The sequence below is a fragment of the Pieris rapae genome, chromosome 1 (assembly GCF_905147795.1).
Source record: "Pieris rapae chromosome 1, ilPieRapa1.1, whole genome shotgun sequence".
Classification (NCBI taxonomy): Eukaryota; Metazoa; Arthropoda; class Insecta; order Lepidoptera; family Pieridae; genus Pieris; species Pieris rapae.
The window spans coordinates 7,348,887-7,368,545 of record NC_059509.1 but is presented as its reverse complement, the minus strand read 5'-3'; the positions used below and the strand labels follow the sequence as shown (position 1 = coordinate 7,368,545).

The 19,659-nt window shown below is 32.3% G+C and overlaps 1 protein-coding gene across 4 annotated transcripts in view; it reads right to left on the bottom strand.

Annotated features, from left to right (window-relative positions):
• Nucleotides 1–3,798: 3,798 nt before the first annotated feature.
• Nucleotides 3,799–19,659, bottom strand: part of LOC110994403 — a 41,062-nt gene continuing 25,201 nt past the window's right edge. For all 4 annotated transcript variants that reach the window (XM_022261023.2, XM_022261021.2, XM_045629472.1 and 1 more), the window contains 13 exons: nt 18,908–19,057; nt 17,850–17,965; nt 15,701–15,875; nt 12,976–13,104; nt 12,022–12,167; nt 11,642–11,858; nt 11,128–11,402; nt 10,768–10,949; nt 10,294–10,485; nt 7,490–7,649; nt 6,321–6,445; nt 5,906–6,075; nt 3,799–4,886 (listed from right to left, as the gene is read on the bottom strand). In XM_022261023.2, coding sequence (XP_022116715.2) covers nt 4,694–4,886; nt 5,906–6,075; nt 6,321–6,445; nt 7,490–7,649; nt 10,294–10,485; nt 10,768–10,949; nt 11,128–11,402; nt 11,642–11,858; nt 12,022–12,167; nt 12,976–13,104; nt 15,701–15,875; nt 17,850–17,965; nt 18,908–19,057 — 2,230 coding nt within the window. In that variant the 3' untranslated portion in view covers nt 3,799–4,693. The remainder of the gene's footprint in view (nt 4,887–5,905; nt 6,076–6,320; nt 6,446–7,489; nt 7,650–10,293; nt 10,486–10,767; nt 10,950–11,127; nt 11,403–11,641; nt 11,859–12,021; nt 12,168–12,975; nt 13,105–15,700; nt 15,876–17,849; nt 17,966–18,907; nt 19,058–19,659) is intronic.

Below are 19,659 nucleotides of genomic sequence, written 5' to 3'. Positions count from 1 at the left end.
TTGTGTAACTACCGATTTGTGATTTATAGAACACTTGCAAACGGGCAGGATTCTCCATGATGTTCAGTGATACCACCGCCCAAGGACACTTTCAATGCCAGAGTACTCGCGAGAGCGTTGCCCGCCCTTTAAAGTTTCTTTCGAGATTTTTTTAAGGGCCGGCTACGCTCAGCGACAACGAGCTTATTTCTATGTTAAGTCATAAAATAAGCCCGTTATTGTCATAGATAGAATAGTTGACAAATATTGGTAAGAGTTATTTGGGCAAAGAATCCAATAGACGATCCTAATTATATTTTCGTTTGACAAATATAAGAAATTGTTATCATTTTCTCTGAACGAATATTTGCTGCGATACGTTTATCTAGAGTATGACCCAAATATCGGGCAATATAATATATGGGCTTCGAAATTGTTGACTGTTTAGAAGCACTAGAAGAACTAGTGCTTCTAAACTAAAGTATAAGTCAGAGCTTAAACTTACTATAAATATTGACGGTATTTACTGTAATCTATTATTTTATTTAATAAGAAAACGTAACAAACACACCACAAATACAAGATATTCAATAAGAGCAGTTTTCTTGAAAAGCAAATAACTAAAATAAAGGGAAATATAGAAATTGGTATACCAATAAACCGGTAAACAATCGCACAAAAAAAAATACTCGAAGCAGCCCAAACATTTTGCAGAGGGCAAAAAATACTTTCACCTAGAGATTAACCGTAAAATTGTATAGACTTAAGTATTTTACCCACCCCAAACGGATAGGATTATTAAAAATCTCAATATTTTAGATAAAATTAAGTTATGATATGAAATTTGACTAAAGTGTAAAAATAATCTAAATGATGCGACAATAACCTGTATTTAAAAATAAATTAAGAAGTTCAACGTTAATCGTAATTATGTTATGTGAAGTTTATAAGATATTCCCATTATTATGAACAATTTCAAACTTGACAAAAAAACTAAATCAGTTACTAGTTGAACCAGAGCTAATAATAATTTGCTAGGTATCCTAATGAAGTCTGAATCTTATTGGCGGGGAGGGGCTTCATAATATTTAGAGTTACCTGTGTTAATAAAAAGTTGGTATAATTTTTTTATGGTTTTTTTATGCACTTGCTCGATGACAACCCGACATGATAATGACATTTTAGATCTTTAATTAGATTTAGTTTTAGATTGGAATCTATTTAATTCGTAATAATATAATGAAATAAATACTCATTTCATAAAAAAAACTTTAACACAAATAACCTTTTTTTAATGACCGGGTAATTAATATAAATAAAGTTGTAATTGATTCAAAAATTTAAAAGAAATGCAACTAACATATAAATCAATTATAAAGTACTTTTAAATTTGATAGTGTCACCACCGTCTTTTTTAAGGTTTTCTATGCTGTTATTGCTCGCTTTTACTACTGTAATAGTATAGCATAGTGTGTTATTATGCGATTGTAGTTACAGACACAGGATCATTATAAGTTAGATAAACAGCGGGAAATTTCCTTGTTTATGTCACTCTTCTAATTAACGCAGAAATAGTATATAAACATTGGATCCAATTGAATTTGAAAGAATCAACAATTTCCCGCGTTGCCAATAATTTCAATTTCTTGTACTTTGAAACAAAATTCATAATTAAAAAAAAATATAACGTCTCCAAACATTATCGTGAACGGAATGTTAAAAGACAGTTGTTTTTAATATAATTCATATCCCTACTTTGTGTCTAACCGTTAAAAACTTAGACTAGAATGTTTTATTAAATTGCTATAATACTAAACAAGTATAGGGACGAGGCAATAACACACCAAATGATCATAAAAAAATACTGCAGTGTAACCTTCACTTTTATGCATTTAAAACATCGCCCTAGTTTTGTAAATAGAACAAAACATTGTAGAACATTAAAATGGAATTTTAAAGCTTGAATTTATTTCTAATTTCAATTTTATGAATAAACCCCTAATTGGGTGAGCGCCAAATTGGATTTCTAAAGGCGAACGGTTTTGTTGTAATTTGTTGCAGTTAATACAGCGTACAATGTTCAGTGAAATGAAAAGGTAACTGTTGGGGCATGCAACATACGCTAGCTCATGAATAACACATATATACCCTTTTAACAGGGACCTGGATATTATCACTAGCTCCGGCCATTAACAGCTTCTATTTTATCCCAAAAACTTTTATCTCTAAAAACCAGTATATGGCAATGTCAGTCCAGGAGGTCGGGTGGTACGATAGTTGAATTATACATACAAATACGTTGTATGGCATACATTACATTTCCCAGTAAAACTCTTAATAAAGGAACTCATAACGAACTACACGAAAACCTCTGAAAAGTTGACCTTTATTCGGGTTTTTTTCACTGTTATTATGGAAATTGATTCTCCTCGTTGATCTTAGAATAAGCTTGAAATTTCGTGAACAATGTTCTTTGGGATTGAGTATTTGCCACGCCCGCATGGACTTTAAATTACGACTGCAAATAAAATAATAAAACGAGATATATCTGTGAAAAGAATCCACCTGGCGTCGTCTCAAATAGCAGGCGTATTTGGTGTCTTGATGGAAAACATACACAGGCACATACATTCATTGTAGATGTAGTAGTCACTTCAAATCTCCGCTGAAATATTTCCGAACCAATTCGACTTAGGGTCCTTCAAGAAAAGAGCGTACCAATTCTTAAAAAGCCGGCAACGCACCCGCGAGTCCTCAAGCATTGAGAGTGTCCATGTGCGGCGGTATTACTTAACATCAGGTGAGCCTCTTGCCTGTTTGCCTGTTTGCGTGCGTGTTTGTTTGTTCTATAAAAAAAATCTCCGCCAGTTTTATTATCATACACCTTTAAATGGAAATTCGTTTTCCTCGTAGTCCACTCTATGTAAACATTCAGAGATAAAATTTAAAAAGGCCCCTTATTTCACCCTTCCTGGCTCAAATATAGATTGATGTAGGTGCTTTTTTATATCAATCGTAAAACATTTCTTTTTAAGAAACCTCAAAGGATCACGGATGTTGAGAGAAAAGCGAGCGCTCCTAATGGAAAGTTTAAGGCGTTTTCGAACTGATAGGGCTTCACTGCAGTCTTAGATTTCAAGTTTATTCTCTATTTTCTTAATATCCAGTGTTAGCAAAAGGCGCTTGAGATTATCTAGTAACTTCGGCATCTTCATAATATTATCTTAATTGAACAAGCCAAATACTAAGATGAAATACAATATTGTGACTGACAAGCTTCGTACAAGGGGATTTATTACAGCTCGTAAGTATTGATCTTGATGACATTGTGTTCAAATTGAAAATAGTTTAGTCCCGAACTTTATCAACAATTTTAGATATGTGGCATATTATACTCTCAATACATCAGGAACTTTAATAAATATTAGCATATATTGGATATATAATATACAATACTGCTTTACCTGATTAGTGTGACTGCTATTTATTTATGGGATACCGAGAGTTTAACCATTTTTTTTTCAAAACAAATAAAACAATTTTTTTCTTTATGATTACAATTTGGATCATAAAATAACAAATCGAGCTTAAGTTAATCCAAAAAAATACGACTATAGTTAACTTCAACTGTAACGGAGATGAGAATTATTATTTATTTGTTTTGTTCTATACTTTCGTTATTCTTATATGTAAATTAATTTAAATCAGAAAACAATTTTAAGATTATTTGCGCAGAGACACAATAGTGACATATTTAGTAGCCATTTTTTAAAATGAATGAAATAAAAACACAAATGAATTCGATCATTTCATCTATTTCATATAACAATCATTTTAATACCATTCTTTTTACAAAGTGATTTAATTAGCATTTATAATACAATTATTGTGCTATTTACAATCTACAATTACACAAATCTACAAACAAAACTCTATTAAATGCAAATTACATAGAAGCTTAGTATGAACAACATTACTTTGAGCTATTATCTACAATAGTTAAATAATTTAAACAAATTTGATTACACTTATCTTTAAAATGTGTTAACAATACTAAATAATCATATAAAATCAGATTTATATTGTAAGAACTGAATCCTTTGTCTACATCTCACTTCACTTTCATATTTTTACTATACTTGTCCCATTTTTAAGTATGTATTAGTCGGTATTATATTAGATTTTTCAATAACGCTGTTGTATAATTGCCACAAATTTTCCACGTTTATTTATTCCAAATTAAAAAAAAACAATATTCCAGCTACTTTCTAAATAGTATTAAAATTATGTTATATCATTGATTTTTTCTTCTAATTGTACTAATTGACGATTCTATATTATTCTATAATAGTGTTGCCATAAAGAAAATGTAACAAAAGAGTGCTTCAAGACTGTTATAGAATAAAGTCTGTTTACCAATAACTAACAAAATAATATGTGGTTATACATATAAATAGGAATACGATACATCTATAATAGTACCTACATTTCTAATGACCAGATAATATTATTGTACGATGAGCTCTCTCATTATGAATTGTTTACCAATACATTTCCATTCCCTATTTGTCATTTACAATGTTTACCACTGATACGTCAACACAATACATCGACCATATCGTTGGGTTTACGTGAAAATTCGACTTCTATGTACAATCTATTAGTTAAAACTAGACAAGTGGTACAAAAAGTTCATAGCCTAACATTAATTGATTTATACTATAAAATGTTTTACTAAGGACACGGGGTAGATTAATAATAGCACTGAGTGTGTTTTTAATTGTTGCGGCGATCGCGCGGAGGCAGCCGGCGCAGGAGTTGGCGGGCCGAGTCTATTGTTAGCGCGAACTACTTGTGATCGCCAACGCATTGTGTACAAAGGCTGCTGACGTGATAAAGCTACCAACCTGAACAAATAATATGATAATTAAACACTCTTATACTTTTTAAAATCCAGGATGTTCTCTATCGTCTATGCTTATCAAACATGTCACAGTCAATATCACCGGTTTGTTATTCTAAACGATGTCGTTGTAAACGGTTTTGATTGTATATATATATAAATTTATACGTTCATTAAAAAATTCATTAACAATTTGAACTCTATAAACAAAGTCATTCAACACGAATATTAATACGAATTGAAATATATAATAAAGTTTCGTTTACGATGACCAATTTATATTTAACTTACATTTTAATCAAACAAAGTTTCCTTACGTTTAACAGTATAAAGTCGTTCAATATTTACGCACAAAATGTCATTTAAAATCCATCCGCGTACGAAACAAATTTCTAATAAGTACAAAAGAGCTATGTACCGTGAAATACATCTAAACTGTAAAGGTATGTGCTTCGAGGGGCCCTTTCGGTGGAGTAACTTATTAAAGCTAGGAGCATTCATAAATAATTTAACGAAAGAGGTCTTTTTGGCTTTCTTTTGATAAAGATATCGTTAAACTTGAAAACACATGTGAAAGGAAGATTACAACGACGCCATGAGCCAATTTTGAGCTTTTCAGAAGAATTCACACTTCGGACAAAGTATCAGTAAAAATTAGATGTTTTCTATTCAACGCCTTACGCATTATAGTTTCATGTAAACTAAACCTAATGAAAACGATTAAATGCTGTTGTGATGTGATAAACCTTATGAGAACAAAGGAAACAGGTTTTGAACTTAGTTTAAAAATCATATTTACAGAGCTTTATTTTTTATTAGTAATTCGCCTAATTTAGATATGGTACTAAAACACAAAAGAGAAATATTGAAAGATTTGGACACACATATCTGAATGAGATGATAGTGTTTAAGTGTAAACGTATCCAAAATGAAAGGATTTTATAATTATTATCATCAATATAGATCAATGAATATTAAGACGCAGAGACAGTTATAAAATCAGGTGTTTTGTTTATTCGTTACCTTATGACAACAGTATTTAATCTCCAAGGCAGTGTGTATGTGTGGTTCTTATGTCTTGCACAAAATGTATAGAGCAGATCACCAGCCGAAGCGGCAAGGCCACCCTCATTGTGGACACCTCTGCCTGACCATTCGTGAATAGTTATATTCCAAGAGCTGCACGATTTGTCCTAAGAAAAAAAAAATTAATGTAAAAAACTTAATTAATAATTGTTCATTGACACAATAGGTACTAAATTAAAATTGATTACAAAATGTTACAATCGGAATTAAATACGAAAATTTTGACAATATCTTCGCGTGAAAAGAATAATGATATGCAAAAAAAATTACATTTTTTAATATAAAAAGTTACATAAATTGTTATTATGAATTAAGAATAGGAATGAAATTTGTAAAATAAATGGAATTTTACCTGTTCGGAAGATATATCAATGAAAAGTTGTCGTTCGACGTTGGAATCCAGGACCCAGGTGCATTGCTGATAGAAAAATTCATTCAGACTGCCAGTGACTGATACATTGCGTGATGATATTTCTCCTATCAAAAGAAGAGTATTTTTCTACTTAGAGAAGTCTACATCGCTACATTAAGAGGATTTGTAGTTTTGTAAACTACTACATACTACATTATCTGGAGTAATATACTCTACATTAATTACCCAAATATACAGAAAAGGGGGGAAGGTCGCTGTATTCAATAAAAATTCAGCTTAACCAAAAGGTGTAAAAAAAAAGAGCTCATTAAAAAAATTATCGACATCGGCTAGTTATTCTCTAGTTCAATATTTGCGATATTTAATGTAAACAAAGATGCAAAAGCCGAAGAAATTAATCGTTCTCAGCTGCAACTACATAATTCAATTAACCCGCACAGCGCTGAAAAAAGGTGTAACAAAAATTTTACGGGCACGAATATGAAACTGTAGCGACAAGTCACCACAATAGCGACTTTGTAATTGGAACTTTACGACCTTGTTCAAGGTTTTTTCGTCTCGTTCGTACCGCGAGCGTGAAACTGGGTCGGGGTACGTAATTTTCTCGGACATGCCTCGCGCCATTCAGAACAATATTCCTTTCGTTTAGAATGAAATGGAGATGCATATACGGCGTATTTGCTATTTATACAACACATATACATCATTTCTTCAACTTTTGTTATAACGAAGATACACATTAGCATGAAAATTATAAGTTTAATTTAATTCAAATAAATAAAATATAATGTTTGTATAAAACAAACGATCTTTTATAACAAATAATAATTCTCATTTACTAGGAAGGGCGCGAATTGAACAGTTGGTTTTCGCGTGACGCCATTTGAGATGATGCGAGTTCATTTCAGATAAATTACCAATTATCCCTCGTCTCTACTGATGGAGGGTTGTCTAATGGTACGTCATATTCTAGGTGTATTAAGACGTTGAAGCACCTTTATAAATTTTTAAAATTTAGCTATAAAACGCACAGACTACTAAATACAATGGTATTGAACGCGTACGTTAAAATTAAATTATTTTACTAGAATACAAATATTGTTTTCAATTCGTCAGATACTAGAATCTTATATATCTATGGATTTTACCTGAATGAGTAGTATACGTGCGTTGGCCACACATAGAGTCATCGTTGAAACTATAAGCCGCTGCGTAATCGAAACCACGACTAGCGTAGGTGTAGTGCGCCACTGAATACTCAAGACGGAGACTTGTCCAACTTCTTACAACCACGGGCAACCAGGTGGACTATAACATTATTACATAACTAAAATATATAAATAATTTATGGATTAGATTCAAATTAAGATTTAGAGTCGAGACTTAACGAAAACTCAAACTCAAAATAAATGTATGTAGGTATACAAGTACACTTATGAACGTCAGAAAAAAAACAGAATAAAATATAAATTGCTTCTAAATTTACATTTATTACTAATTCGCAAGTCAAGAACGTAGAGCGGGCAAGAAGAAATGGCAAGAAACTCTCCGCTACTCCTCCTGTCAAAGTTCATTATGGTTTTTGATATAGTATGTGCCATAATATACTACATATATTCTATATCATAGACTAAGCTATGAAACTTGCCCTTAAATACAAGCTGTTGATATCTTTGTTCACACTACAAACAATTAAATATATACTTTTTTCTAAGCAGAAATTATTGAAATGAATAACACACTTGTAAGACTAACTTTATTTATTACATTTTTTCTCAAGCAAGATTTTCATATTAAAAACAATGTAGTAGCAAAATTTATGAAACAATATAACTGATTACATTAGCGTAAAAACTATTGCAGCTAAATCAAGACACGATGAAACCGTATGTAAACGTATGATTAGTTATGCAAAGAATAGCGGTCGAATATTTCCTCCCAACCTTTTATAACCGAACCAACCCGTAGACATAATAAGTTGATTTTTTGCATACTGATAATAAAAAGTAAGGGACAGAACCCTAATCTTTTCTCTGGGGGAATGCAAATATTGGGGTTTACGTTCCAATACCGATGTTGACTTAAATAGTTAACATAAAGGCGATTGGGCACAATAGGAACGCGGTATGCGAATAATGGAACAGTGCGCAGAACGTAGTTCGTCCAAGCATAATGTACGACACATGACATACCGCGAGTTATGTGCTGTATGACCGGAGCGATGCACAATACATAACCAACAGATTAATGTGGCTATCCGTCCAAGAATGAAAGCGTAGTGCGGTTTATCATATTACGCCACTGTCATTTGCTTATTTAACATTTATATTCACTTGGCTAGTATGAAAATAGGTCTCATTTTTAAACATATATGTACATATATTTTCCTGATATTGTGGCAAAGTTGAATGCCGGCAATAATCGCCATTATATTGAAATATTGGTTTTGGCATTGTCCAAATAAACAGTAAATCTAAATTATACAGATCAGAGAAATGCCTCCCAAATATATCTCGTCACATTTCTATTATTTTTGCATTCGCAATCTAATTCCTAGCCTTCGACTAAGATTTTCAAAAAAATTGTTCATTTATAACGTAGTACATCAAAATTAAATATTTTATTTGTACACCAGAAGGCTTGTTAAATATAAAATCACAGTGTTCAATATTAAATTAAAGGTCTTCCTGTCTTCACAATATTGGCAGCATAGTTGATAAATTATTTAGTGGTCGCTTTCAAGATGGTCCCTCAGGCTACGGTCAGCGCTTTATTGCTATTACATACTTAATACTAACCCTCTTACTTAATTATGCGAACAGGCCGCAGCCGGATAAGCTACGAAGGGGTAACATAAACCCATATCGAACAATAATAAAAGGTATGAAACAGTGAAGAAAATGTAGAAATTCTTCATAATTTTCAACACAATTTCAATGTCAGCAAATGCATATTTTTCACAGTTAATATTTTTAATTCGGAAACATATATGTAATTAAGTGTGTAAAAATTATTAAATAGAGTTTTGAGTATTGCAATAAGTTGACTACAATTTTCCTGTAGATTAATATTTCATTAAAGCAAGTCTGTTTTAAATCAATTTATCAATATATTAAATAAGTTAATCATAAAATAATTATTTCAAAGGATTCGCCATCTTCTCTTTATATAATAAACCTATCAAATAAATAGAAAATGGCGAGATTACTTTATCCAGTAAGTTTGTCTTGTATGTATAGTAAGGGGCTTTGACCTGACGTAGCGGGTTGTATCGCGCGTAGAGGCTTTACTAAATCCTTAGCGTGAGCCTCACAGACATTTTAAAAAGAAACGAGCTTTATTTAAACAACTGTAACTCGCATAATTAAAATTGAAACATCACAAGGGAATTGTAAAAAATCAGTATCCTGTATAGAACTTTAAATATACCTAATTAGGTACATATGGTAACTGTAGGCGGCAAATATGAGAAATTACGTCTAAATTTATTTGAGACTTTAGTCCTTTTGGTTGTTTAATGTAACTGGGCGAGAAATATAAATACCTATTTATAATAAAGCTTAGGAGGCTCTCTTAATGTTAAGTGATACCGCTGCCCATGAACACTGTCAATGCCTTAGGGCTCGCATGTGCGTTGCCGGCCTTAAGTCGAATTCGTTCAGAAATAAACAAGTGGGAAGCTGACTTCACAAAATAGTGGTGCACGGAAGTTTGTGCCTTTTTAATAAGATAATGAGCTCCCAGAGATGTTCTGCAATCTGCCACGAACATTTGCCTATATACAGGTTTATAGGAATTCAGTTGGTAATAGTGTTAGTGGGTTAGTACAGACCATATAACATATCTTGTAACATATTCTGGAATAGAGTGTGATTAGCCAATACTTAAAACACGAAAATAGAACAATTATTATGTCCCTCCAAGATTCTTATCTTAAAAACAATCTGCTTACTTGGAAGTCTCCGCAAAGACAGGACAAGTGGGTACCATCCCCTGCAACCAAAGCAATGTGATCATGGTAGTGTAGAGGCGTAGCAGAACGACATTCGCAGCCAGCATCACCGCAGGCTGTACGGCAACCAGCCGCCCCAGGTACCACTAAATTCGTCGGCTCTGCACTCCACATTCGCTCCAAGCGTTGAATCTAAGAACAGTACTAGCTATAAAGAGTATGCAAAAACCCTTTATCAGTATTTTAATCTTTTTTTATTTTTTTCATATATGGAATTAATTGAATACTATATTATTTGGTCCTTTTTATTAAAATTATTGAAATGAATGTGTGGTTACTCGTTATGGAAAATAGTGGAATTAATTAACAAAACAGTTTTTTCGCAAGGCATATTGAAATTAACTCAATCAATATAAACCAATAACTATTGAATATTATATGTCTGTATCTGTTCCTTAGTACATTATCACTTACCTCAATAGTAACACTTTGATTAGCAGCGGGAATAAAACGATGAGTGCACAAGAGTCTTTCTTCTATATTCCAAAATATGTGGTGTTGGTTTGGCGCTGATACACCGCCATGCGCAGGCGCAGCCAGTCCATAATGCGTAGAAGCGCATGTCGCATCCGGCGATACTGTTCCTTCATGTTGCTCTACAATTTTTTTATATGAAACACTACTAATGAAAATTAATCCAAGAACCATTCGAGTAGATCATCAAATCAACTCGATAGAGAAACCAAGATCAACTTGGCTTAATATGATACCTTTTTCTGCGATATGAGAAACGTTGTACAGCGATTCATAATTACGTTTGGTTATTGTACTTACCATCATGAAATGCAAAGGCACCATCGACAAACTCTTCATCATCTGCACTTTGAGAAGTTGCTCTTCGGACTAAGATAGTAAGGTTAGCACCCTTTGAAGTCACAGCTTGTCTTACTAAAAATCTTCCAGTAGGATCTCTAGCTTCCCTCACAGATGGACCACAAACTCTGAGAAGAGCTCTGTCTCCTCGCTCATACCGATCGGCTCTATCGCCCCTTCCACCAACTTCATGTAAGCCCTCTAATATTTCAATGTGAGATCTACAACTTTGCAATCTGTCAACAAAATTATTAAAGGTTTAAATGAAAATCAAATTATTGTTTAAACAATATAATAACATAAAATATTTTACTGAAAAATAGTTTCCAATACTTAAAATTCTAGATTTGTTGTAAAAAGAAAACATTTAATATTTACTTATAATTTATTCTAATATTACACTATCTATATAGCTTATAATTTACTCAGAAGTGACAAGTCATCAATCATCATCTTCAAGGAAAAATTATATTACCTTAAATTATAATTGAATAGCGACACTTGCACTATGTCTGTAGGGACGCCAAGCAAATGGATGGCACATTGCGTTCTCCATGCACTCGCTTTTGTATCAAAATGGCCGGACCTTACACCGCCCGGCCCATACCCTCGTACACTTGCCCCGCACCCAATTCTTCCACTACTAGATAATTCGTTGGATATTGCGTTTTGATCTACCGGTGGTCGTTCACCTGTAGAAACATGTTATTTACTTTAAAACGTTCCAAATTTAAAATATTCCTTTTTCAAATTGTATTTTCTTAAACTGTGCATACTGATGTTAAAGTAGATAATAAAAGTTCAGTTAACCATAGAATATAGTAATAGTTTATTTAAATTCAACAATAATCATACCGTGGTTTGTGTGATGTGTAAGGAATTCTAACGGCTGTGAGGCGACTACAACTGTCGGTGGTGCATCACTAGATTCTGATTTCTCCACAAATTCCAACTTCGCGATAAAACCATTGTAATCGTACGGTGGCACTACAGGACCCGAGCTGAACAAAGGATTATTAAAAAACTATAATAAATAGAGAAGTTATAACGACCAAATTTGAATTTTTATTTCAGCAACATTAAGTAACGACTAGTATAAATTATATTTCTATAATAAATCATAGAAAAGTTTAACAAAATAAAAATAATTGCAGCTAGTGTGCTGCGTGTGGTTCTTTAATTATCATTCGTTTAAAAAATGGCTCTATGTGCAACAAATAATTTAAATTGTGTTATTTTATGTTAATAATTTTACAGCACCTGTAATTAATATTTCTAGTTTAAAAGGTACCTTAATCTTATGTTAAACAAATATATTCTGTAACATTTGAAGACAGTTATAAACAACTGAAATAACGTTCAAACGCAAATTGATCTACACAAATATTAAACAACTTTAGTCCTCTCTAGCCAGGTATTCGTATTTCGTATTTATACGAAAGTTAACTTATAAAGTTTGTATTAATTTTAATAAAGTTAGTGTCAAAATTCAGTAAAACAAATTTACTTTTCTAACACACATTACAGAGACACATTAAAAGAATAATATAAGTGAGCTGTTATTATAACGTTACAATATCATTTTTACTGTAGATTCTTCTTTTTAACACACATCAAATTGTTTATTTAGGTAATTAAAAAGATATAGTTATATATATAGTTTGCGTCTCGTCCTGTGATGGATATCAAACAATCCTTATATACTTTAATATTTTTAATTACTTTAACTCTCAAGAAGGTTTATGAGTTACCGTAAAAAGCTGTCTTATTATTCAAATATAAGAGCTAGATATGTGAATAATACGTTACTTGAATTCCAAAAGTAAATTTGGTCCGGGATGCTCCAGTGTGGAGACTCTTTCAGAGCACAGTGTTGCCAACAGCGGCGCGGAGGGTGAACTTCCGGCACGAAGCGTCAAATAGTCTGTCGTACAGCGGCTGTAATATATTATGTATATAGAAAGGCTCAATTTTCATTACCTTAAACGTAGTATTAAATTTTTAATGTAGAAGAAAGGTAGATAAACAATTGTTTATACAAAACTTAAATATGTATATTTTTCTAAAACATTTATTTTTGATGCGATTTATTAATCGCTGGCTTTTATCGACTGTGTATTTTCACTTTAGCACACGAAATTTTATAGGACTCGTGAATAATATGATTTCTTTAGGTTATTTATTAGTTAAAACGTGACTAATATATATCGTGAAACGTGCCGGGTCCGATAGAATGCATAACCCCTTTGGCTTGGTGAATTATTGATGTATTTATATTTTAGGAGGCATCCGGACAAATTGTGGTTGTAGCCCTCAGGGCGTAAACTCCTTTGTATCTTGTAGTTGTATGCATTATTAATTTGAACTAAGATATTTACAACTCGTCTATTTCATAACTTAGTTTTTGAAATATAATGTTTAATTTACGTCAAAAATGTTCATATATTTTTCATAGAGCAAACGGGCAGGATTGCTGATGTTAAGTGATACCGCCATGGACACTCTCGATGCTAGAAGGCTCGCAAGTGCGTTGCCGTCCTTTTAAGAATTTGTACGCTCTTTTCAAAATGACTGCGTGAATTGTACTAACAACAACTTATGTTTGTATTCTTCCAACAGGTTACGTTTAATTACGACACAATAGTAAATAATTTTCAATTAATAGAAACGTACAATCTAGTGAGCAAATACCCTATTGAAAAGCAAAAACGTATAGAACATCGCTGATGAAAGCCTCCATTGGTAGAATTTCAATTAACTTATTCACAAATGAAGTACAATTGAAAACATCAATTTAAGTTAATGGACGTCCCGCATTTCCAAAGTTGATTACTTCGATGTAAATTTTTAGTAAACGTTGTGCATAGGGGTGAGATGGGGCGACATTTCTTTTATTTACCGAAACTGATTGTTAGCCTTTCGGGTGAATTTTTTATACAGGCGTTACTAAAATACTTCGGCACTAGCACATACTTCCGCTCTACATTATAAACGCTTCCGTATCGTTGTTCTTCTTTTTATAATTCTACTCCTTTAGTTTATGACATTTTCCTTTGAGTAATTGTAATGTAGAGGGAGGGAAAAATTGCCGAATTTCTTGCCCGTTCTGCTCAGAACAAGGCCTTCTGGTAATTTTTTCGAACGGATGGCGTAGTCTTTGCTCTTTTGCAAATTTTGTAAAGGTTTTTGACATTCATAAGCATGCCCTAAGACGCATCTAAACTGAATAAACGAATTTTTATTTTTATTGAGTTTCATATAAGAAAAAATCACACATCGTTCCAGTACAGATAGTGAAAAAGGTCAGTCTTATTATAACATTATTTACAGAGAGAATATAAAAATACTCTCCTATATTAAAGGTTTTAATAACTATTTCACGATGTATGTTCAAATTAATAAAAATTAATGCATTTTAAACAAAAACGCTGATTTGATTTGCTCTGCAATTCTTGATAGAAAAAAATAAATTATGAAATTTGACCACGCGCCGTGAATTAAGCTCACAAGAATAACAAAAGCTAAAGAAATTTATTAACAAATTTACCCTCGAAATACAAGCAACGGGAAATGAAAATGCCAGGTAGATTTAAGTAAGTTTCTTCAACTAATTTCGACTGAATTAAGTCTTTAGACAAAATTAACAGTACTTTGGAGAAATCAACATTTATTTTAAACTTTGTTCTATCCAAACTTATAAGTGAAAAGTGATTGATAATCTTAAGTAGAAAAAGGCTATATTGGCATTATATGGTCTATTTTACCGGGAAGCCTCTTCAAACTTAAAAAAAATTACAAACTGGGAAGATTAATAAACCTATAGACAAATATACTGTTAAATGAAGAATTTAATGCAGCCATTTTTATTGCATCTTAGGAATACTCGTAAAAATTGAGGCGCGACTATTTCAAGCAGGAATTTGCATAGCAAAGGGACACAAGAATAGAGGGTTTATTGCCTAGTGCTCATATATAACTAAATCTTTGAGATAATATCTATATATGGTGGAGATCCTAAATGAATTGCCTATGAAGGATGAGCTGAGGTATGGAATTTCCAATAAGCTATTGGAAGAGCGTAACATATAGTTAGAAGGACCTGAGAAGTTGAAATTATTTTTAAGGTAAGAAGGAGTTTTGGGATTGAAATGAATTGAATAAAGAAGTTGAAGAAGATGAGGGTTACATCCAGCCACCACAACTGCCTGCAGAATTTAGGCACATGGTCATATTTCCTAAGACCAAATACGAAACGTATGCAGAAATTCTAGAGGCGATCGATTTTGTCAAGTAGCTTTTTATTCATATCAGAGGTGCAAAAGTCCACATAATCAGGAATAGGAAGCAGAAGAGATAGCGCTAACATAATTTTAGTGAGGATAGGAAGGAAATTAGAAAGACGTCTCAGAGTATTAGAAGCGGCGTAAAGTTTACGGCTTTCCTTTACGTGAAGTTTACTTATTATGTAGAAAATATAAACGCAAAAATAAAATTTCTTACACTAGATCAATTTATAATAAAAACATAAACTTACTTTCTCGGTAATATTATAGAAGTGAAGATGATTTTGACCCGCGTGTGTGCAGAGTTAGTAGCGAACAGATAACGGCATCGTCGATGCGGTGGGTACAAGCCGGGATAACCTGGACTCGCCAAAACACAGGAGCCCGGTGTCCGACACGACACGTCTTGATACAGCCAGTCGCAATCTGTTACACATCATATATCTTACAAATCCATTACAGAGAACTAATTTTGTAAACGTTTCAACGATGGTTTGTTACGTTTAAATTATTAGTTAAATACACAATAATAAATAATAATAATAAAATTTTATTGTTTCTCAAATTTTTTACATCAATAGATGAGTATGAGACAACCCCCGTAAGTAGTCAAGAGATACTTGTGTTGAGTTATTGATACAAAATACGACACAATATTTAAATGATTTTAAAATCCAAATAGTGTAATGAGATTAATTTTTAATGTATAAACTTTTTCTGTATGTCATAGACATATTAAGTTATAAATACTTCTATCACTCTGAAATAAAAAAATTGTTAAAACCTTAAATCAACTAACCAATAAACCTCACAATCACAGATTACTAATAGTAATACAGCTGTCACGCATAAGTAAACATATGAACAAGTATTATAATCATAAAAACCGTTTAAAAAATAAAAGTAGACACCAAAAATTATGACATATATAAGTACTAAAACAACAAAACTTATTGATTTAAAAAAAATGTTGTGCCATTATGTATCTTCAATACAATCGATTTGTTATACAAATACGATTAAGTATATATATTTTAACAGTATCTAAATAAAATCTTCTGAGATAAAACATTAAACCAACAATATAGTTGTTTCATCAGAATTCTTATAAATGAGAGGTATTTTATGAAAATGTTAACTAATATTTGCAGAGACCGGAAGAGGGAGGTCACCGTCTAAATGATGTAAAGGAAAAGTGGCAGAAATAGCTAGTTAACAACGGCAATTTAATGCTTCATTGCATTGAAAATTCGCTCCGCCAAAATGTCTGTTTCACTGGTAAGGGTCATTGCTTTCTTTCTCATACTGAAAATTGACTTTGATGAAAAATTGTATACAGTTTCCTTATGTTGAATATATCAAAGACCATACAAATGACAATGCATAAGTAACCAAAACTAAGCTCATAAAGAAGGCAGGAAATTTTTAAATTTCTTTACGAAGGTGAAAAGGACTAAAGGGTCCTCAAATACATACATTTTCTTTATATTTTATCTCTAAAACCAGAACGTGTAAAGAGTTTGAATGAACGTGAAAAGCTTTTCAAAAGAGCATCTAAACGAAGTAAAACGTGGCAAAAATGCACCATTTCAGCTTAGTGGAAACAATTTTCCGTATTCTCGAGCTGCCGGGGTTGTCACATCATCGCGTGCAATTTCAGTACTCACTGTTCATATCGCACGTACCAGATAAACTAAGCTACAGTATTTCCCGTCGAGAACGTCATTATAAAAAATATAAAATTTCTAGGATCCATCCTATGTATAGCCTCTTCTGTTTTACTTGACATAGAAACATTCATTACAAGCGCAGTTCAGTCCGTCATCTTTTAAACCGTCACATTCATAGACTACAGAATTTATTTTGCAGAATTGTAATATCTGTTTATAATTAAGTCGTCTTACTTGTCTCTACGCGTATTTGATGAATTAATATGACATGACAAAGGAGCAACGCGCTTTAGTAAAAGGAGCTCCCTATGATACATTATATTGTGATACATTGCGTTCACAGTGTATCTTTGTAAAGTTGTGTATAGTATGGTTCTGACGAGGGTCGTACCTTTGTCCACCACACTTGCGTTATTATGGAAAAATCCTTCGAAAACCAATAAATACTCCTTTATCTTTTCACTTTCTCGGCCTTTTATGTGGTCGTATTAGTTATTACTTGTTAACGTTTTCCGCTCATATTCGACATATATATTGATCATTGGTGATATTTAATTAAAAAATATATTAGTAATAGAGCAGTAAATTAAAGATTACCAATAGGTAATCATAAAACATTACACTCAAATTTAACTTTGAATTTAATCTGTCATCAATTAATTATTAGACATCTTATACGTAGTATAGAAGAGCATTTATAGGTTATCGGATAATAAAACAATTGATTTACCCGTGTGAGGAATTCTAGAGCCACCTCGTGGATGAAACCCGACGCCTTGGGTATTGCTCAGAGACGTAAAACTGAAGAATGCCAGGAACTGCGATCTTACTGTTTTCTCGGTAATTCTGTCAATATAATTTTAACATTTATTGTTGGTGTGAAGCCGCTTTATTTCAGTCAGTCTAATTTACACAAGAAAAACTACTACAATTTTCGGTATAATTTTATAAGCGAACCTTTACATATTTAATATTAAGCAAAAGAATGTATAATTATTATATTTGTAACCGCCACTGTAGTTGGTCAATGCTTGCTTGGCTGAAATGCACGTAACTAGACAAACTAAACAATAACTATTCAGCCAGGGATGATATAAAGACAGACAGCTATAAAGAAAGAAAGACGTAGAAAGGTTCGCCCCGCACCATCGAACTATAATATTATTCTTTTATAAGGTTCAATAAGAATTGCATTTCAGCAAGGATTCCACTCCTATTTGCATAATATTACAAAGAATGAATGCAGTAAGATAGGGAGCAAAGTAATCTTATATATGAAATTCATTTACCTTCTTCAAGAAAAAAAATAAAAGCATTGATATTGAATAATGAATTACATACAACCACGCCGCGGTTGTGTATAATTCAGCAATATTCTGTTTAAAACTTTTTACTCTAAACAACACATACACAATTGCATTATTCCAAAGTGTTATCTCTGATTAATCAGTCATACAATGTCCAATAATGACGACACTGTGGGGTTCTGTTATTGACTGGACACCCAACACCCAACATGGGACCTCATATTGGAATACCAAAACAGGAATATTAAATTGTGGTAAAAACATTCGTGCGGATAAACGTTTATTAAACCATTGGTGCTACATTACTTGGGTGGAACTATTTATTTACTTTTAAATAGGATTTTATGAATATCAAATAAATCAAATTTCAAGTGATAATTAAATCGCTTGACATATTATTCAATTACTTGGAAATTAATTTAATCTTTAGAAAATATACAGCTCATTTCGTTTCTAATGGAAAATTATAGAAAATACTTACTTAAAGTCTAAAATGGCAGCACCGTAGTCTGCAAAAAGAACCACCGGCGGTGTGTACCTTTCGTTGCTACCACACAGTCTCGTTTCTGCTGCACCCGTTGCGTCCTGCACAGCACTCGCACCTCCTAACTGCAGCCATCCTCCCGCGCAACTATTATAATAAAGAATATAATGACTGATATACAGTCACAAATTCCATAGAACAGTTTATAGAAGTAAAAATCAAGCTCATGGCACGACTCGCGTGCTGCCAAAGAAAAGAATTGGATCTATCAATTGTTTTCTGTAGAATACCGTGCTTGTTATTTCAGAGCACTGTAGCAGACGCAGTATATCACATGCATTTTAATAAAAAGTAATATATTACTTTTTATTTACATTTTTTTTCTTCTTTACACAACAGTTTATAACGAATTAAAGAAATACTACTTCTATTTATTTAATAACACGGCGTTTACTAAGTTGTGGTTGTAAATTAATCCCATGCCAAATATATAAAAAAATCGCATATATATTGGATTTAGTGATTTCACAATTGATAGGAACTTTATTACGAAATTTAACAATGGTTAAAATGGGGTTTTACGAGCGTTCTAAAAATAATAGATAACGAACGGAAAAATTGAGATATGAGTATCAGTATCGATGGTAGTAATGTATACTAGTAATAGATGAGGGCGATAAATCAATACCTTTCCAATTAGACCACCGCTTCTTAGTTTCCGTATATTTTATTAGTAGAATTCCTTTATT